The 22413-nt window shown below is 37.8% G+C and overlaps 1 protein-coding gene across 1 annotated transcript in view; it reads left to right on the top strand.

The window, feature by feature from the left end:
* Positions 1 to 22413, top strand: part of fam120c (family with sequence similarity 120C) — an 81847-nt gene that overhangs the window by 9888 nt on the left and 49546 nt on the right. The window contains exons 2-3 of the mRNA XM_028813350.2: positions 21479 to 21725; positions 22000 to 22082. Coding sequence (XP_028669183.1) covers positions 21479 to 21725; positions 22000 to 22082 — 330 coding nt within the window. The remainder of the gene's footprint in view (positions 1 to 21478; positions 21726 to 21999; positions 22083 to 22413) is intronic.

The following is a 22413-nucleotide window of genomic DNA, read 5'->3' as shown; positions in this document are numbered from 1 at the left end:
ATACTCATAGTGGACTGCCTTGTAGGAGACTATGAAATAAAGAAACATTTAAACAGTGATATTTAACTTAATCTGTTGGTATTGGTTTTCAAAGGAGAGATGTAAGAAGTAGATCAAGGCTCTTGTCAACTTTCATTGTAAATGAGTAACTTTGACTTGTGAAATTAGAAAATAAAAAGCATTTTAGTTTACTTTTTAACAAATGCAAGTAAGTAAAAACTAGTAATAGTAACGTGATGATTTCACAGTGACTTTCAGAGCAAAAAAAAAAAAAGAGAGAGAGAAACATGAATATATTGTGCTTTGTGTTAGTCCATAATACAATACAATAGTTTATTTTTGTATAGCCCAAATCATACAGGAAGTGCCGCAATGGGCTTTAACAGGCCCTGCCTCTTGACAGCCCCCCAGCCTTGACTCTCTTAAGAAGACAAGGAAAACTCCCAAAAAAAACGTAGTAGGGAAAAAATGGAAGAAACCTTGGGAAAGGCTAAATGAGTTGGTAATAATCAGTTTTCCTCTGGACAGACTGTTTAATGTTATACACGGGTGAAAAATGTAAGATAAAGCTCAGTTTAGAGTCAATGTGAAACAGCCTATAGGTGGTGCTAACAAGAAAGTTGTGGCTTGAATGTACAGTATGTATTCGATTCTTGTATGGTGGCTTCTGGGGTTCTAACTTCATGCCTTTATTAAGGTTTTTTTCAATGTGGTAGACTTTGCTTTTCGTTAACCTCCTTGGAATTAAACACAAGTGTGACTGTAGCTCAGAATTCTGCGCAATTCCAATTAAACCCAAGTCAGGCTTGGAGTAATGTTTAACGAAACATTTTATAGTGTTAAGCCAAAATAACTCTTGGGTCCAGTAAGTCTGCTACTATGTAGTGAATTAAATAACATCATGCTGCAAAAAAAAAAAAAAAAAAAAAAAAAAAAAATTATTTCTTTGCGATCTGCCTATTTATGGTAACTCCTTGATGTTCATAAGTTGGGCAGGGTCTTCAATGTAAATCACAATGGCAAATGAACAGCCATAAAGGCACTTTTAGATTGAACTGAAGCTGAACTGTTGATCAGATCAAGAAATAAAAATGAAAATGTGAGTGAATGAAATAACATCATGCCAAAAGAAAAATGCTTTCTGCCACTTTATCATAACTCTTAGGTGCCTCATCAATTTTCATCAGTGGAGCAAAGCCACCAATAAAAAATACAATGGCAAATGAAAATCCATAAAGGCAATTTTAGCATCAACTTAAAAGGAACCATATATCAAATCAAGCATTAATGATGAGCATGTGATTTGGTCATCAAACGTTGACCTGGAAAGTGAAACTGACACATGATGTGGTCCAGTATGACCGTACCACCAAGGTATGCCTGGTAAATTTGGTCACCTGAAGTTTCACCGTGGTGTGACATTACCTGTGTAACAAAAAGTCAAAATAACTGCAGTTAAGTGTAAGGACAAGCAAGACTTTAGTCCCCTTAAGTACTGTTCACAATGTGGTAAATGTCATGTTTGTTACAGGGGAAATGTGGAAGTCACTAAGCCTTGTGTAGTGGTAGCCTGCAGCAACCCTTCGATCATGCATGTCTGGCACTGACATTTTACCCTCCTTTATGCAAGCAACAGAAAAAATATAAGAAAAGTGTGCAAAGAAATCTGCTCCTTCTGTCCTGATTGCAACATCAGGCTGTGCTTTGGTAACTGTCTGAAAATATATCACACAAAGGAAGTGTATCAGTAGAGCAGTGGACACTAGACATACCTTATCTACTATATTTATACATGAGGTCCGACACAAAAAAATTGAGACTAACCTTATACGTTGGGAACCAAAAGTGGGAGGGGAGAAACAAAGAGATGGTTATAGAATATGCTCTAATTTGTCACAGTGAGAAAAAGCTCAACTTGATCACTCACTACATGTGGACACACATTCAGACTTAGATGTTTTCTTGCCTTCATTTGGAAAAGGTTGGAGTGCAAGAGTCAGTAGAAGATTTGAAGGCAAAAACTACAGAGATCCTCAACAGCCTTTCAGAAATGATCTGTATAATTGCTTTGAACGTTGACAGCATTGTATGCAACTTTGTGTAAGCTCAGAAAGGAACTATTTTGAAGGCGATCATAGTTTATTTTCGTAAATTGTTAAGTAAAAAAAGTTACAGGCACAGTCTTTTTTTGTGTTAGATGTTGTGTGTTGACATCTTGCTATATGAAGCGTAGATTTTCAGCTTTAAGGGGTTTAACAAAAACATATGAGCCGTTAAGGAATGACAGCCATTTTTCTGCATAAACCCCATCTCAACGCCCCTGACGATTTCCAGGGTCTCAAAACTATTTGGACAAACTAACATAATCATAAATATATTGGATCATTTTCAGTATTTGGCTGAACATTCTTTACAGTCAATGACTGCCTGAAGTCCGGAAACCAAGGGCTGAACTGGCTAGAATATCATGAGCATTTAATCTTTATATTTAATCTTCATTTGGATCTTGATCTTTGTTTGTCCATGAATTCACTGCCTTGTGTGGTGTTCCTGCTGTATTCAGTAGAGGGCAGTAGTGATGGAGGGGGAGAATCGTTGGATGAGGTTGGAGTGTGGTGATTAAAGAGGATTGAACTAAAGGAGACTACGTGCTGTTTGTACTGGCTGAATACACAACACCTTGGTTGTTACTTTTGTTTACAAACACTGTCGATGCCACTCTTTGTGTTTAGATCTGGCGTCGACACCGTGCTTTGTGTTTAGATCTGGCGTCGACACCTGCTTCATTGTCGAGACTGTGGTTTTTTGTGTTTCTATCGACCGTCGTTGGCAGCACTTCATCCAAATCGAATGTTCACCCACTTCTTGGAGTCGGCAGTCAGAGTATACAGGTGCTGGTCATAAAATTAGAATATCATGACAAAGTTGATTTATTTCAGTAATTTCATTCAAAAAGTGAAACTTGTATATTAGATTCATTCATTACGCACAAACTGATGTATTTCAAATGTTTATTTCTTTTAATGTTGATGATTATAACTGACAACTAATGAAAGTCCCAAATTCAGTATCTCGGAAAATTAGAATATTGTGAAAAGGTTCAATATTGAAGACACCTGGTGCCACACTCTAATCAGCTAATTAACTCAAAACACCTGCAAAAGCCTTGAAATTGTCTCTCAGTCTAGTTCTGTAGGCTACACAATCATGGGGAAGACTGCTGACTTGACAGTTGTCCAAAAGACGACCATTGACACCTTGCACATGGAGGGCAAGACACAAAAGGTCATTGCTAAAGAGGCTGGCTGTTCACAGAGCTCTGTGTCCAAGCACATTAATAGAGAGGCGAAGGGAAGGACAAGATGTGGTAGAAAGTGTACAAGCAATAGGGATAACCGCACCCTGGAGAGGATTGTGAAACAAAACCCATTCAAAAATGTGGGGGAGATTCACAAAGAGTGGACTGCAGCTGGAGTCAATGCTTCAAGAAACACCACGCACAGACGTATGCAAGACATGGGTTTCAGCTGTCGCATTCCTTGTGTCAAGCCACTCTTGAACAAGAGACAGCGTCAGAAGCATCTCGCCTGGGCTAAAGACAAAAAGGACCGGACTGCTGCTGAGTGGTCCAAAGTTATGTTCTCTGATGAAAGTAAATTTTGCATTTCCTTTGGAAATCAAGGTCCCAGAGTCTAGAGAAAGAGAGGAGAGGCACAGAATCCACGTTGCGTGAGGTCCAGTGTAAAGTTTCCACAGTCAATGATGGTTTGGGGTGCCATGTCATCTGCTGGTGTTGGTCCATTGTGTTTTCTGAGGTCCAAGGTCAATGCAGCCGTCTCCCAGGAAGTTTTAGAGCACTTCATGCTTCCTGCTGCTGACGAACTTTATGGAGATGCAGATTTCATTTTCCAACAGGACCTGGCACCTGCACACAGTGCCAAAGCTACCAGTACCTGGTTTAAGGACCATGGTATCCCTGTTCTTGATTGGCCAGCAAACTTGCCTGACCTTAACCCCATAGAAAATCTATGGGGTATTGTGAAGAGGAAGATGCAATACGCCAGACCCAACAATTCAGATGAGCTGAAGGCCACTATCAGAGCAACATGGGCTCTCATAACACCTGTGCAGTGCCACAGACTGATCGACTCCATGCCACGCCACATTGCTGCAGTAATCCAGGCCAAAGGAGCCCCAACTAAATATTGAGTGCTGTACATGCTCATACTTTCCGTATTCATACCTTTCAGTTGGCCAACATTTCTAAAAATCCTTTTTTTGCATTGGTCTTAATTGATATTCTGATTTTCCGAGATACTGAATTTGGGACTTTCATTAGTTGTCAGTTATAATCATCAACATTAAAAGAAATAAACATTTGAAATACATCAGTCTGTGTGTAATGAATGAATCTAATATACAAGTTTCACTTTTTGAATGGAATTACTGAAATAAATCAACTTTGTCATGATATTCTAATTTTATGACCAGCACCTGTATAAGTCGGACACACTTCTGTGATTTCCATCAGTCGGCGTTTGGAGTTCAAGAAAGAAGCACTGGTTCTTCCTTACTCTTTGGATTGCCACAAAGCAACCTGCGAGATTGGAGAAAGGTTGAGAAGAGATCGTGAGAGGAAACGACAGCGTAATGAAAATGAGACGGACTGTGAACGAAGAGAAGCAGAAATGCTCCTCCACCACCACATAATTACTATTTGGACAGTGATTCCGAGTAGGCCGTTCCTATCGAATCAATGTCCAAGGGTTTTGTTTTGTAATTTTGTTTCCCTTATAAAAAATCATAATGCTGTGCGACGAAGGGCCCAGTTCACGACTGGCAGCCGCGTTTAAACAGGGAGCCCTTCACAGACAACTTTAACACACGCAACGTAGTTTGGTGCACATGGCTAGTTTATGATATACTAATGTAACGACTCATTAATTTTAGGCCATAGAAGTAAGACTTTTCACAGACAGCTTGCAGCTTTTCACTGTGAATATCGGCAACCACAATTCATGGTTTGTGGCACTTGTTATGCAAATGTGTTGCATGTTAGGAATAAGAGGAATCCTGTGTGGTATAGCGGGTCCACAGCTCCCGTTCTAAGGCCAGTTTTTAAAATAAATAATCACCACGCTCGCGGTTTGGTGAGGGAGCGTGGTGGTAGTGTGGCTGAAGAGGTTCTCAGGGCGATTTGCGGTGTGGGCGTTTCTCACCGAAGTGCACAGGTGAGAAATCGTCTGCATCCGTGATTGTTCCTGGGGCTGCTAATTTGCCACAACTGCCATGCCCTCTTGATAAATAGAAGCACGACGCGGCTAAGGGGGAGGAAAAGGAAAAATGAAAGATTGAACGGAACGGAGGTTGCAGGAGAAGGCAGGAAGCAGCAGGAGGAGAAAGTCGGTGCAGGAGGCCGAGCAAGTGCAGACTTGCGTGCAGCTGTAAAGGTAGCTTGGGTGTTAGGCCGACACCCGAGGAGTAGCAGTAGTGGTTGCTCCCGCAGAGTTGATTCTGAAGGGCGGGAGTGACCGGACGCGTAAGGCTGCGAGAGTCGGGACTTGGGGTGTGTATTCCCCAGCGTGGGTGCCCTGGTCGCTGTGGAACCCAAGTCGCTGTCAGGAGGAGCCTACCGGAGCCAGGTATCGGAGAGGCGAACTGAACAGCTGAAGTAGGCAGAGTGAAGGACAGCTGCAAGTAGGGTGACTCCCCTGTTGAGAAGCCCAGACGGGGGAAGCAGGGGGGCCACCAGTAGTAGAAGGATGCACCGGATTTTTAAAAGGACAGCTTTCTGCATTATTTTAACTTCGTTGTTTTTAGAAGATTTTTTTTTCTATTGTTTTTAACTTCCACGTTTCACATCTGTTTTTATGGATTACAGTAATCCCTCCTCCATCGCGGGGGTTGCGTTCCAGAACCCCCCGCGAAAGGTGAAAATCGCGCGAAGTAGAAACCATATGTTCATATAGTTATTTTTATATATTTTAAGCCCTTATAAACTCTCCCACACTATTATAAACATTTCCCGCACAATTATACAGCATAAACCCTTTGTATTCTCTTAGATATTAGGTAAGATTCGTTGAAATTATGTATGTAAACACAGTTTATATACAGTAAAACCTAAATGTTATTTTAAAGATATCGAGTGTCTCCGATATCACATGTTACAGCCATTACGACAGACAGGCCACCAGCAATAAATACGTACAATGCAAGAAAAATTGTATACAGTAAAATGTGTGTACAGTGACACTAAACTATGTACATGTAATAAGTACTGTACGTAGATAATTATGGTTACTCACCAACAATGACACGACGACTTGTCCGATAGTGATGAGTTTAATTTTACTGCACAACAAAGGATAGCGTAGGGGTGGGCGGTATGACCAAAATTCTATATCACGGTATTTTTCTAAATTATCCCGGTTTCACGGTATTCGACGGTATTTTTTTCCCCATGCATGAGTGGATGTTAACCACATTTTCCACTGCAATTACTGGCTAAGAATAACCTATTCCACTGTCAAGTATTGCACATTGTACAAAAAAAGCATTTTAATGTGCACACAAGTATTAATACAGTTTTGCATTGCCCCATAAAGTGATAGTTTTCAAGGGGGTGGCACTGATGGAGAAGGTATCACATTGCATGACAGATGCAGTCAAAGTATAGAACCTTTTTATTGAACAAATTTTGCAAAAACAAACTATAATTTTGACAACATATTTTCAAACATACAAAGAGGCATTTAGACTTAGTAAAATATCCAGAACTGCTCGTCAAAAATTGTATTGCACCAAATATGTCTTAGAAAAGGAATAAATAGTAAATATTTTTTGTAAACCAACTACACTTTCTGTTAATGTTAACAATCTCTGTCCACTGACACGTTAAAGTGACCTTTTTAAACAACTTTATCATCATTAAACTGCATAATATTTAAACTAATAAATAATAACAATAAAATAAATAATAGTATTATTACTGATAGTTGCACTATTACTTCAAGACTTCAAGCCCAGGTGCATTACACAGTATTCACCAAATTAAAATAAAATACAACAAGTGCAACTTGGTGATGACATCTTTACCAACTGAACCATCATTTAGGCAAACTGCATTAATATGGACCTTGCTTCAAGCTAAGCTATACTGGGAAGAGAAAAAAAAACTATATGTCGAGAACAAAGTCAACATTTCCACTTTATTCTCGCCGTTTATGTTGAGATTAAAGTCGACATTTCCACTTTATTCTCATAGTTTACTTCATAATTAAAGTAGAATGTCGGAAACTAAACTTCTTCCTAAAATCAATGTTTAATCAATTACTTAATTTACCCCGTCATAAATTAATGCAGCACATTAAATGCTTTGTGTTACATTCCCCGACCCAGTGGTTAATCACTACGCTTCTTAAACTGACTTCCTCCGCACTGAGAAGACAGCGATCACCATACAGAATCCATTCACTTCATGATATTCCTGCTTTCTGAAAATTTAGAATGCTAAAAAGATAAATACTTGATATCATTTTCATGATGAAATGCATTAAAGCAGGTATTACACATGCACGGTAGTGAGGCGGTAGTGCTGCTCCCTCGCAGTAAGGGGGTACCCAGGTGTATGTTCAGTGTAGAGAACTTTATGGCAGATGTGACGAGGCTCCAAAAAACTGGATGTATGAATAGCTATCGCACAGGTTTAACTTAAATATTGTGTAAATGTTGGGTTTGTGATCTGCTGGTCGGAGACACGAACACAGAATTCAATGCATGTTCTTCTGAGCGGGCTATCTTTATTACATGCATGCTGTCTCTATCTGAAGTACCAAAACCCCAGTTCCTATCCTTCCTTTTTCTTTCACCACATAACCAATCACCACACGATAAACGTCTTTGTGAAATTAAAACTAGTTATAAACTTAGCCCACGGAGTGTTCAGAACTTTAAAAATATGTTCGTTATACATGGTTAATTATGCCATCCATTCAGAGTTGCGCCCATCTCTGTACGAGTCGCTAGCACATCTCAGGGTGAATACGAGCAAAACATACACTAGCAGGGTCAATATAGCACAACAAAACCCCACATCGTACATGACTTTGAAAGGAAACTGAAGCACGCCGAGTAAACCCACCAGAAAAACATGCAAATGCAAGGCAGGAATGCCGCCGTGCCCCCATATGATTAATGCATGCTTTAATGCATTTCACCATGAAAATTATATTAAGTATTTATCTTAGCATTCTAAATGTTCAGAGAGCAGGAAGATCATGAAGTGAATGTATTCTGTGTGGCAATCGCTGCTGGCGCCTCCTCTTAGTGCAAGAAGAAGTCAGTTTAAGAATCACTTAACACAAAGCATTTAATGTGCTATATAACTTATGATGGGGTTTGAGAAAATCTAGTCAATTAAATATTCATTTTACGATGAAGTTTAGTTTACGATGTTCTACTTTAATGACAAATTACGAGAATAAAGTCAACATGTCGTCACACTATTACACAGTACCCAGGTACATTACACTGTATTGAAAACAAATAAAACAAGTACAACTTGGCTTGCAGTATTATCCAGTAGTATAGAAACAGTATTTACACATCTGACCTTTTAAAACTAAAGTATTTCCAGGCGACGGATGTGACTCCTTTTTTTCAGCAAAAGTTCTTCTGTTCATCATGTTCAGCTTTACTTTTAGTTCCGTTTCGGAATGCGCTCTGTCCATTTTCACCGCGCAGCATACCTATGCTACAGCCCACTATTTGGTGGTGTAGCAGTGAAAAAGAGCCCTAGTGCAACAAATCTGTGTTTAGCGGTGTAGCAGTGAAAAAGGTCCCCACTTGAACAGTTTCCTGCTGCGCCATGTTCCGAACGTCGTTTAGGCAATTTAAACCGGTGTTGCGGTATAAGAAAAATCCATTTCATAAAAAAAATAAAAAACGGTTTTCGGTATGAACCGGTATACCGCCCAGCACTAGGATAGCGTTACAGCTCTTCTAAAGGAGCCTCTTCAGGCGACTGTGTAGCACCACCGTTGTTCTTCTTCTGGCAGTCTTCAATCCAAATCCCTAAAGCAGATTCCATCCAGACTACTGCCTTATCACATCCACTTGCAACTCGTTTTGCGCCATGGTTAAAGGACACTGCGGCCGTAGATCTTATATGGTTTTCCTCCTTTTTAAATAAAAAGAATCATGGACTCATTGATGCCGTAATGGTGTCCTGCAGCGGTGTAGCTGTTCCCTTCCTTCAGCATATCCAAAACTTTTACCTTTTCTGCAATCATTTGCATCTTCTGTTGGCGCTTGGACACGGCCCCTGAAGCAGTAGCAGAAGCACGTTAATGCTGAATGAGTGAGATGAGACTTCCTGGTTAATGCAGCACTCCGTCACTGAGCCAATCAGCAGCACACAGGAACTTAACTGCGTGCTCTGATTGGGTAGCTTCTCAGCCATCCGCCAATAGCATCTCTTGTATGAAATCAACTGGGCAAACCAACTGAGGAAGCAAGTACCAGAAGTAAAAAGACCCATTGTCCGCAGAAACCCGCGAAGCAGCGAAAAATCTGCGTTATATATTTAGATATGCTTACATATAAAATCCGCGATAGAGTGAAGTCGCGAAAGTCGAATCGCGATATAGCGAGGGATTACTGTATTTATTTATTGAAGATTTGAAGCACTGCACTTATTTATTTGGACATTGTTTTGTTGTTGTTTTTAAATAAAAGCGCTTGGCACTTTTATACACCATCCCCTTTGTTTGTTTTGCTATGTTGTTGCCTCACTGCCTATCTCATCGGTAGCATTACAGACGGTGACGGGTTCAAGGGCTCCCGTACAGAAGATGGGAGCATGCAGCAAACCCACATTGTCACATCCTGACACAAGAATTAATCCTCTAAAATGAACCGTACCTGGACAGGTAAGATGCTTACGTCTATGCTAAAGATGAAAATCCTGTATCGTTTACATCACAAGCAGCTTTTCCTTTTCCTAATTAGCTACTGTTTCTAAAAAGCTAAGACATTCAAGCATAGTGGCTTGAGAGCATAACCCAGTAGTCCTCTGAAATTAATGGTTAAAGTACATCCTTTTTCAATGTAAAACAGGCAATAAATAATATGCACATAATAATTAATGTATTTAATTTGATTTGCTTCTGAAAGTAGACTAATTGGCAAAAGTCAAAAACTTTTCTGGGAAATAAAGTTGGCCTCAATTAAGTAGTCCGCACTCATCAAGTTGAACCGTTGGATGCAACTTGCATATAAATAGCATGCATAAAAGTAATAAATAAAAGAAATATAAAGTGTCAATAATGGAATTGAAATTGGCAAATACATTAACTATCCCAGAAATAAGAGCATAAGGAGTTTGACAAACAAGAGGAGGCCATTTAGTATGTCAAGCTTGCTGGGTCAGCTAATAAGCTAAAAGTAGTCAAGGTTTCTACTTCAATTATTTGATTCAGTAGTTCTTTACAAAAATAGTTGTTTGAATCTTAAATTAAGAGTTTTATGATTTAAACCCTAATTGAATTCCCTTTTAGATTTCCAGCAGTGTCATCAAGTGCGTAATTCTTGTGGATCAAATTTATCAATGTGTCTTTGTGAATTTTAAGTCCTTGGATTACGTGCTGCCTTCTGCTCAACACTAAGGAGGTTTTATTCCCTTAGGCTATCAAGTAGGAAGTGCCCTTTAGTTCTGAGATATGATGGGTTGCTGCCCCCTGCACAGATTCTAGTGCTCGTCTTTTTTTTTTTTTTTTGTGTAGTACGGTGGCCATAACTGCACACAGTACTTCAGTATAAGTCTCACTAGTGCATTAAGAAGTCTGTGCATCATAATCTACAGTTTTAATGCTATAACCTGTCATTTTATTTGTTAGTTTTTTTTTTCTGCACATTAATTTGATGATGAGAATATGGTGCCAATGTAAACCCCAAACCATTTTCAGAGATTGCTTCTTATAAAATAGTGTCGTCCATTTTGTATTTGTAATTAACATATCTTTTGTCTGTATGTATCGCTTTAACATCAAAGTGCATTTTCCAAGTGTTCACCCACTTTTTTGGCCCATTTATTTTCTAATCTCTTTCCCAGTTCAGGGTCACTGAAAGCTGGGGCTTATTCTGTGAGCCCTGGACTCACAGCAGAAACCAACCTCATGTGACATATTATCCATCACAAATTACAAATTTAGAGTCACTGGTTTACTTAGTGCATCTCTAGAATAAGAATATGCAAACTCCACATGTTCACTGTTGGTGCATTGTAAATAATTAAACACTTCAGTTAAATATCAGGAACAAAGCCTGTAGGTTTTTATTATGGAGCTCTGTCCTGTGGCTTATCTGCCATACGCTTCCAGTCACATAGAATGGATGACAACCTGATGTCCCCTTAGAAAAAGTATTTATGTGGATTCATGTTACTACTAAAATCACAATTTTGTATTTAAAAAAAAAAAAAAAAAAACTTTTTTCTTATAAATCGTTTTTACACTGTATTATACAAGAAACATTCATGTCTGTGGCGATTATTTTGCTAATTTATTTGCACAGATCAGACAAACTGAAGAACCAACTGAGACTTTAGAGAGCTGTCTGTTTTAAGTAAAACATCCTTTACATGATCTATTACATGACTGTCACATAACCCTTTAAACTCTGCCTCAAGTTTGATTATTTTCTGCTACTTTGATTTAACTGGCCACAGATTCTTCATACTTAGCTCAATATGCAAGTTCCTTGCATCAAAGTGAAGTACAGACATTTTTCTTTCAGAATGTTTACATCTGGAGAATGTTATTTGTGTGTGTGTGTGTGTATGTATATATGTGTGTGTGTGTGTGTATATATATATATGTATATATATATGTATATATATATATATATATATATATATATACAGGTACTTGTCGACTTACGACCGCGATTGGTTCCGACTGACTGGTTGTAAGTTGATCTGGACGTAAGTTGGCCTATGTTAATTTAAGGTAAGAATATTAGACTGGGTAATAATATTGTAATCATCTTAAAGTAATATTTTATCAACATTTTCTTACTTTCTAAGACAAACACAGCATACTACAGTACAATTTGTTTAATATGTGGAAAACGTACAAAACAAGAAATACTGTACTGTACATTTAATTCCTGGCACCACTGGTGCTTGGCTGCGGGTTGTCGATATCGCCTTCATCGGATCAGGCGAGGCTGCGGATGGGGTGATGGGAGGAGTTGCTCTTTTCATAAACATAGTGAGCTTCGTCTGAATTGTTTGTTTTTTTTTCTCTTCATAAATTTCGCAATAAGGACGAAATGTGTTGCGTGCCATCCGTTCAATCCTCGCAAATCGTTCAATATTTGGGTCCATTTTTTCAAAATGAGCGAGGAGTTTATTCAGTAGAGATAAATCTTCTGACAATCCCTTTGTGGTGAACATTCTTTGTGGCACCTCCTCCTCTTCATCTTACTCCAATTCTCTTGTTTCTTCTTCCGCCACTCTTTCTTCTTCCAATTCTATCAGCTCTTCATTTATAAGTTCACCTGATTCCCGGTCTAGCAACTCCTCGACATCTTCCATTTCACATTCCAATGAAAGGTCTTTTGACAGTTTCACTATTTCTTCACGAATCTCATCAAGTTCTTGTTCACTGTTAAATCCAGCAAAAGTATTTACATAACGCTTAACACACTTCTTCCATACGCCATTCATACACTGTGAGTCGACATTTCTTGCGGGGAGGGCTTCTGTTTTCTCTGATCTGAGTTCACCTCTGTTATAGCGCGTCTTTATTTGAAAAGAGCAGTGTCATATCGGGGCGAGTGTGAACGCTAACTTTGACAAGCACTATAAATTTACAGCGGTTGTTACAGACGTAAATCAAATGTATGTTTTTATTGTATAATATTAACAATAACAGCAGCTCTCTACTCAAAGCGGTAAACTCGAGAAGCTGCTAGCATCGAACCCAGAAGCTCTTGATTGGGAGTCAGCAGTTGTGTGTGGGAACTGTTAACATTTGAATGTGATGATTGTATATAAAACTTGTGCACGAACGAGACTGGGATAACTGTGGATGTGGATGTGAGTGGTGTGTGTGACTGAGAATGACTGGTGTGAAGCCTGAAGTCCAAATATCAAATAAACACTTTCACAAGTACAAGTATAACAGAACAAGTGCGCTTTTATTCAAGAAGAAAAAAGAAAGCAGGTTGCGGTAAGCAGTTGATGCGACTGCTTGCGTAGTGCAATCCTAAGAACTGCCCAATCAAGAGCTTCTGAGTTTGATGCTGGCAGCTTCTCAAGTTTGCCGTTTTGAGTAGAAAGCTGCTATTAGTGTTAATATTATAGGGTTATATGTTAGGGTTATATTATTATCGAAAATTGCCAAAACAACAAGACACAAACACACGTGGGGCAACACTGCTGCGTATATTTTTACTGCTGCGTAGCGAGACTTGAGAGTGCGGGAAACTGGCGCTGCCAACAGCTGGCGGGGGAAACAGTCAAACGCGTCGTAAAGTCGAACAGTCGTAACTTGCATAGGTCGTATGTCGACGAGTACCTGTATATATATTACAGCGGATTTTCAAAATTCACTTTTTTTTTTTGTACACCAAAAGAATACTTTATATCTTTAAATGATTATATTATGATCATATTTTACTAAAAGCATAATTACTATCCATCCATCTATTTTCCAACCCGCTGAATCCGAACACAGGGTCACGGAGGTCTGCTGGAGCCAATCCCAGCCAACACAGGGCACAAGGCAGGAACCAATCCCAGGCAGGGTGCCAACCCTCCGCAGGACACACACAAACACACACCAGGGCCAATTTAGAATCGCCAATCCACCTAACCTGCATGTCTTTGGACTGTGGGAGGAAACCGGAGCGCCCGGAGGAAACCCACGCAGACACGGGGAGAACATGAAAACTCCACACAGGGAGGACCTGGGAAGCGAACCCAGGTCTCCCAACTGTGAGGCAGCAGCACTACCCACTGCGCCACTGTGCCGCCCGCATAATTACTAGATTTTTTTAAATGCATTGCCCTTTCCGAATTTATGCATCTGGTGAAGGAACTATGTGTGTGGAAGAAATTACATTTTACTTAACAATGCACATTGAATGTTACTTTTATTGTCATAACTGTTGGAATATACTTCTAAACGGCACAAAGACGAAGCAAAATGCACTACTGGAAAAAATTATGGAATGTTAGCAACCAATTTGTAGGGTTCTAATTTATTGATCAATTAAAATAAAACCACATGTTTTGTAATGTAAGTATAGATCTTGTTCTTTCAGACTGTACATATGGAGAAAGATTTACACTGTGTTCCTAAATTATGGCGCACACAGTTGAAAAATGCCTTTACTGAAAAAAAAAACAAATTTTTAAAATATAAAAACATTATCATCATGACATGGTTTATATTTTTTTTTTGTAGTGGCATTGTATAGGTTAAACAGCTTTTAAAATTATTAAAATAATGTCCTGTGAAGAGGTAACAATATATGCCAAAGTTGATCAAGAGAAATAAAACTTTATTATAAACAGTTGTGCAAAATCCAATTTCAACCTCCCAATATAAAATGTTTTTATGAACCTGATGAAGATTTGTGGCACTAATATACAGTATACACACACACACACACATTGCACAAATTACTTATTTGTAACATTATTATAAGTGTTGAGTAATTTGGATCATGTACACTGTAAAAAACACTGGAAGTAGATGCAGAGTCTTACTACCTATTAACTTGGGAAAAGCAGGAACTCACCTACACTATATACCCAAAACATCCACCCAACCCTCAAACTAAAGTATCTTAGATATAAAAGTTGATATAGACATCTTTCACTATCCTCTATTACAACATTCAAAGCTTCTTGGCTCGATCATGGGGGTTTTTCTTTCTTGTCATTCTCCTCCAGACACTGCCACACACATGTGAAGATATTCCTTTGTCTGCCTGTCTGTCTCAGTGGAAGTTTGTAAACACAGCCATGCTCTTCCTGCTTCTTGTTCTCTGAGTATTTCGTGACTAGGTGGTGGTTGTTAGACAAGCTGTACCACGTTTGAAAAGGCATAACCTGGAGAATCTAGAAATCTGATTTGGGTTGGGTTTAGCCAGTCACTATGATATTAAAAATGATTATCATTAGGGGTACCTTGAATGTTTCATACTCATCTTATCTCATGATCTTCACGTCATAAGAGAGAATGATTGGTAGTATTTAAGTGCTAAAGCATTCCTCTTTGTAACAGTAGAAGCCTAACGTTCAAACGAAATCTGTCTGAAGATATATGGTCACAAATGGGCACTGGGGTCTCCCAGCTCTGACAGACAAGTTTGGGTGTCTTCACATATAGAAAAACAATGCAGGGGAGTACAGACTTATGCAGTGTACCAGTTTGACCACAAAGTAATGAACGTTTAGTATAGCACTTTGTAAACAAATGAACGCTAGTAGCTTTTTTTAGAAAGATCATTAACAAATTATCTTAATATTGGTGAATGAAAGAAGCTGTGAATAATGGGAGTGGAGTCTAAAGAGTTACATAAACTGTTAAAAGTTAGAGTTCACTTTGTAGGATGATTAATGATATATTAAGATGAATACTATTTCCATATAAACAGGTTCATGAATGCATTTGGAAAGAAAAAAAATATATAAAATGGTCTAGTTTGTTGCGACCAGGAGGAAATTAGCATAAACAAATGTGAGTAGAATGTTCTTTCAGTAAACAGAAAATATAAATTAATAAAAGGAAACAAATATGTACAGTATTTAATTACAAGAAAAAAAAACTCAAAATTGGAAGTGTGATTCTTTGCAAATTTAAAAGCCTGGTGGTTTTTACTCCGGTCTTTTTCAGCTAAGTTGAAGTATTTTTAATAACTGCAGAAGGCACACTGTGGTTATGTGCCATTTATTCAAAATGGCTCATCATTTGCAGTGTTGAATATTTCTTTTCATACTTGAAGTTAGTCCTTTTGGTCGTCCAAAGTGTAAATGAAATAAAAAGTGAATATTTAATTTATTTTACTTGAAAACAGTTTATGCAAGTTGTCTGAGATTTCTGTGCCTAAAAGAAATTTTAAATGCTTCTTAAATGTGAATATTTAACTTTGGATTTTGTAGGGAACAAATAGGTAGTGATGGCCTGTTGTTCTAAAAGACTTACCTGATATCTACTGATCCCAGTGCCTCCAAATTAGCTGAGCGTACCATAATTAAACTTGAGAAAATTAAACACTATGCAAACAGGCAGAACACAAAAAAGAATGATGCACAAATTTGCGGGAAAGATCGAAGTCAGGTAAATTGTTAGAGGCTCCTCACCAAAAAGAAGAATTTCTATAAAATTGAAATTTGAGCTGTTTCAGAACAGTGATCTTTATTGGTTGATTTGGCTGTGTCCTCCAGCTTGTTCCTGTGTTGTAAGAAGAGTCCTTAACCTGTGTTTTCTAGTAAAGGGGCAAAAAGGTTTGCACCAAACTTCTCCTTCTTCTTCTTTGGAGCTCTTCATTTACACTCTATTTTGACTTCGATCCCTTGCTCTAGTCAGAGGTTCTGACCTATAAAATAAAGATGCCACCACCAAGTTTGTTTTCTGCTGTAAATATGTATTGCTGCTAGATTTATACAGGCTGGTAGGTTCACTTTTTTAAGGGAAATAACAGCTCCCTTAAGGCTTTTGTTGTGCTCAGGGTGGTAGCTGTCATGAAGAGTCTTCTCTTTGCCTGGCGTTTAGTTTTGGAGAAGTGTCTTTGTATTTGCAATGATCTGGCTGTGCCATATTCTCCTCGTTAACATACCTGCTGGCATACATTAAGTGGTCACTTTACTAGTTGAAACAATCAAGCATTGAAAAAGAACCAGGCCTCAAGTTTCTGAAATGAGGCACATGGATTTTAACCCAAGCTGGTGTTAGCTTCAGTTGTTTTTACAAATCATCTAGCTCAGTTTTTTGAATGTTCAGTACTGCATTCACAGTCAAATTCCTGGAGTCTTTCTGTAGTTCTTCTGTACTTGAAGTGCTGAGCATCATCTGCTGAAAGTTTATTTACAAATAGATTCACAATCAACGACACAGTTGATGCACCCGCCTGGAATCATCTTCAGATATATTGTAAAATTCTACAGTTGGTCTTCCTCGATCACTTCTAAAATAAAGCATTCAAATAACCACTTCTAAGAAGAAATCCGTCTTTTTAAAACAGAGATATTAGGTCGAAATTAAAAGATCTCAGTACAGATCACCTGCCCCCTGTCACTTTGTTATGCCACTACTGATATGGCTGAAATGTGCATTCTTGCTACTTTAAATTTATTCGTATTAATGAAAATGATCTATTATCAAAACAATTAAAAAGTATAAGTGTCAAGTAAATGATAGATAGTAATAGTGTGTGTGTGTTCAGTACATTGAGCATTTGCTATGCACTTATGAAACATGTGGTGATGTCTCGGATATCAACTGCTTAACTAAAAACAAAATAGTACCAAGTTAGTGTCACTGATATCATTCAGAGCTCAAACCATTGCTGTCATAGTCATTTTTCACCACATTTTTAAATTATAAAAGAGGTGTGCAGAAGCTGAATTATAAAGAGGAGCTTTGTCAACTTTCATTTAACAACAAAAGCTGTAACAATTGGAAAACATTAAGCAGTGGCTAAAGGAAGCAATCTTGAATGTAGTTTATGCAATCTACTAAACTGCAACATACCTTTTTTAATGACCATTAATTGAGTGTAGAATCCCATACAGTAATTAAGAGTATAGTACAAATAGAGTACCATCATACAAGGTGTACAAAAATATACAAATGTACAGGGTGGTTTTCGGTCCAAATTGTGAACAGGGATAAAAGATGTCTAATGCATCCGCTCTGAGCTAAACCAAATCACAGGAAATGAAAAGACTTGGTTTAAAACTCAAATCCAGTCTGCCTAAACTAACAACACGCAACACTTGTTCTTCCTCTTATCAGTACTGAATAAACATTTTAAATGTTCAGTCTGGGATAGAAAAAGCTTGTGTATCTGCTCCAAAAGCTAATTTGAGTCAGTTATGCCAAACATTGAGCTGAGACTAAGAGTGTGGGTTGGAGTTGCCTTACTCTTGAAATAAGGGCACACAAGGACTTCTCATGATAGATCTATTTGTGTAAACCATGAAATATCTGAGTTCCTTAGAAAAAGAATTGTAGAGATGCATACATCTGGAAAAGTCTACAGTAAGTCCTATTGTAACCAAAAAAATAGTACAGGGTACTATACTTCTAACGTGTCAGTATCCCACAAAGATCACAACAACAGCACACTATGCAATGATGGAGGCAAATGCCCTGCATAAAATTCTTGTAATGGGCAAAGTTTGTGTTCACTATAGGTTTGACCAAGAACTGTGTTCATAGAATGAGCCCTCTGGCAAAACCATTGAACTACAAAAGAATCATTGCTTTAAGTCTTCAGTTTGCATAAGACCCCTTTATAGATAGAACTTTGTCTTGAGAGGAAATCTTGTATATTCCCTAATGCTCCTGAAACAGTGTGTTGTGGGTGGATGAGACAAAACTTTGAATAATCTATTATATAAAAAAAATCTTGGGATGAGGCAAGACTTTTTTCAAGAGATTTTTTCAGGTCCCATGAGATTTTTTAAAGTCACGCCCTCCTCTCAACCATATTCAACCACGCACACGGTACTCTCGCCTCTCATTCGTGTGAATGCTTTTGACAGACACAGTTCCTGCTTTCTCAGCTCTTATAAATTTTAACGTTTTCCTCACTCTATGTTCCCAATTAAAGACGACGTATTCTGTCCAAATCTTATTAAAGAATTTCTTCACGAAGGGTTTTCTTTTTTTTTATTTATTTATTAATTTTTATTAATGATTCCATACAAATAGATCAATTTATAACCAAACAAAATTGAAGACAAATCAAACCCCACCCCTGAGAAGGAGAGCTTAGCCAAAGGAGAATTGCTTAGGGCTTTTTAATAAGGCAACAATAAACAAAACAAAGGGAGAAATAAATATATAGGTAAATAAGAAATGGAGAAGGGAATTAAATGTGGTAATAGTTATTTCTCTTATTCTAAAATAATATTGATTAGATCCTGCCAGGTTTTAAAAAAAATTTGTTTCACGAAGGGGTTTCAACCGTAAAAACAGGCAATCCTAGCTCAGAGAAACGATGAAGTCAAACGAATTAACACCAAAAATGTCGATCGGTTACACAGCAAATTGGTTAAATGCAAACAATCAGTGCTGAAACAGTTGGTGGTGATCGTGTGGAACATGAAAACGTCAAAGAATATCTACAAACATTAGTACCGTCGGTTCTTCCACTGCACGAATTACTGTAGAAAGAAGGATGTATCCAAGAAAGATAATGTAGTTAATCTTCCGCGGATAACATTAGACACCAAAGGAGATCTTGATATGCTATTCCATATATACAGTATGCCATATATATTTCACGTTAGAATAGCTTTTATAAAGAAAATTAACAAATCTCAGAGCCAAACATTCAAAAAAAGTCGTTTTATTTAATAGAGAGAAACGAAATTCACTCATGGGCAGTTATATGTTGCGTTGTTACAATGAAATTCCAAACACAGAATCAAAATTCAATGTGATATTGATGAAAATTTAATAAAAAAAATTTTTTTACTGAAGTTTTACAGTAAAGGTGTAAGTTTAAAAAGTATTTGCATGTTAATTTCAAAGCCAAACAGAACAAAATCGTATTAACGCACTGAATAACTCTTAACGTAAAATGAAACCTAATTTACTTTTGAATTATGTTTTGCTATTTTTTAATATGATTAATTACTTGCTGTAATGTAAAATAGTTCAATTATGCATATGTAACAATTCCCATGAAAATAAAAATTTGTTTAAATTGTACATCTGCATCCCCATATGTGAGCTGGAGAAACGCAAAGAGGCTAGTGTGTATCGCAGGCCTGAGGGTTGGTGAGCAAATCTAGCAAGCAAGCAGCATCCTAGTTTTTCCAAAAAAAAAAAAAAAAAACCACAATGCTATGCATGAGGGGTTTAGGCAGAGGGGTGAATATTGTACTGCACACCAATACATAATCCTTAATTCAACCTTACGTACAACATAGTGGCTAAAGCCTCATAGTTGTAGGCTGCCCCAGGTTCTGATGAGCTTATTGTTACAAATTGTGCAATGAAGGCAAAATTGTATCAATTTTTACAGTAGAGTGTCAGGGCAGTGACAAATCAAATGAAGTTTAATTGGTAATATTACACAATGACCAGAAACACAGTAGCAAATCAACAACAGAATGGATTAAATGTGAACATCTGTGTTAAGGAATAGAATTTATAACATATCTCAATCTGTCTGTTGAAATTTAAATAACCTTTATAGTAAGCCTAAAGATGTTAACTCAGAAAAATGAAATATGGTAAAATTTATTTTTGTACATTATTTTAGAGCTTAGTGATTATACATTTTTCCTGTAATGAAAAAAGCTGTACCAGAGATGTGTAAACACAAACATTAAAATGTAGCATGAGAAAAATCAAGCAATACTCTCTGTAAGGCAGGAGGAGTGTTACCTGGCTTCATGTGTCTCAGTCAACCTACAGCTGGGTTTACTAGTTTAACTCTAGCATAATATGACTTGCAAAATTGGTAGCTAGTTCCACAGTGGTGAGCATTGAAAGATATTTTAATCCAGTGGAATCGGACGCAGAGCCATGAGCTTCCTCCACAAAAATCAGCGCATGTTCAAGAGTACTGACACAATGAAGTTGACATGGAGTAAATGGCTAGAGGTTTAAAGAATGATACTGCAATTCGGGTGAGGAGACTGCCAAAGTGCACAGGATCAAGGAGACATTCTGCTTTTAAAGGTACAGTGGTTTACTTTTTTCTGCCTTGAGTTTAACCCTTGTAAAAAAGCTTATTTTCTGCAAATAATGTGATTGAGCCAAGAGTACACGTTCAGGAAATTCAATATTTTTAACCAGGCACTCGCTGCTTAAGTGAGATAGCGTAGTTAACTAAAGTTGTACTTATTATCATTCAGTCACTAAAAAAAAGGCTAATTTGTGCTAGGTGTGCTCACTGAATGCATATTACATGTTTGTGGATAAAAAAAAAAAGTTTTCAAATTTTTGCTGGAAAACGTTTCTACAAGCTTCACTTGTTTTCAAGTCAGGAACACCAGGTGCTCCTAGGCAAAAAGGTTACCAAGGAACCCTGTTAAGTAAGCCATTGAATCCACAACATGCCTCTGACTGTCTCTTCCCCGATCTCTCTCTTTTGGTATTCTTTGTATTCAACCAGGTCTTTTTGGAGACTGATGATGGTTTACTAATGTGTTAGAGTGTAGCATTGTTTCTTCATGTGTTCTCTTGTTGATTTTTCTTACAACTGATTTTTTTTATTTCAGGTTGTACAGAGTTTGGAGGATCACCACCAGGAAGTGATCTCTTTTTACAGGGACTATGGTTTCCAGGGACTCATTGCTCATGATTCGGAATATGCCCTTTGTAATATCCCTGCTTACTTCAGTTCACATGCTCTCAAACTCAGCTGGAATGGCAAGAACCTAACTACAAACCAGTATCTAATGGCAGAGGTGGCCAAGCAATTGGGACTGAAACCTTCACAATTTCCTACCTTTGCAGCACTCTTGGGTAAGAGTTTAAAAACTGCCAGACCTGTGCCATTTTTTTTTTTTACCCTTCATTGGTTCATGTATAATCTGATTAGTCTGATGTTAACACATTTAACCTGGCTGGATGAATGAATGTGATCTTATCTGTGTTAACATAATAAAGCTAGTTAGTGAAAGCAGAACAGTTTCTTTCCTTTCAGACCATATTAACACACAAAGATGTCCTGTTTTTCCCGACTACTGTTTGTCATATTCATAAGAACATGCTTATATTGAAAATGAATTTATTACAGGTAATCACATTCTTCCAGATGAAGATCTGGCAGCATTTCACTGGAGTCTTCTGGGGCCAGAGCATCCTCTGGCATCACTAAAGGTACATCTAGATAATATATGTGTAATTTTATAGATTTTAGAAAGCAAAGACAATATATCATTTGAAATTGTCAGCTGTGTCGAGGTTTTACTTTTAGTCTTCTTGCTGTGATACTAGATGGTATAGCTGTCTTTCCTCCATTTAAAACTGCAGACAGTTCGCCATTTTGTTTTTCTCCAGATCTTTTGTAAGTTCTATGGCTGTAAAGATTCTCCTTTTGTCTTACCCTTGCTTCTTTGTGTAGAGCTAGGCACTTGTGAGATTAAATCCTAGTGTCTCCATCTACCTCTACTATAAAGAACAAATATATTGTTGATTTTTTTAAACACTT

Source organism: Erpetoichthys calabaricus, chromosome 11 (assembly GCF_900747795.2).
Source record: "Erpetoichthys calabaricus chromosome 11, fErpCal1.3, whole genome shotgun sequence".
Lineage (NCBI taxonomy): Eukaryota > Metazoa > Chordata > Cladistia > Polypteriformes > Polypteridae > Erpetoichthys > Erpetoichthys calabaricus.
The sequence above is the reverse complement of the archived record's forward strand: the minus strand, read 5'-3'. Positions and strand labels throughout refer to the sequence as shown.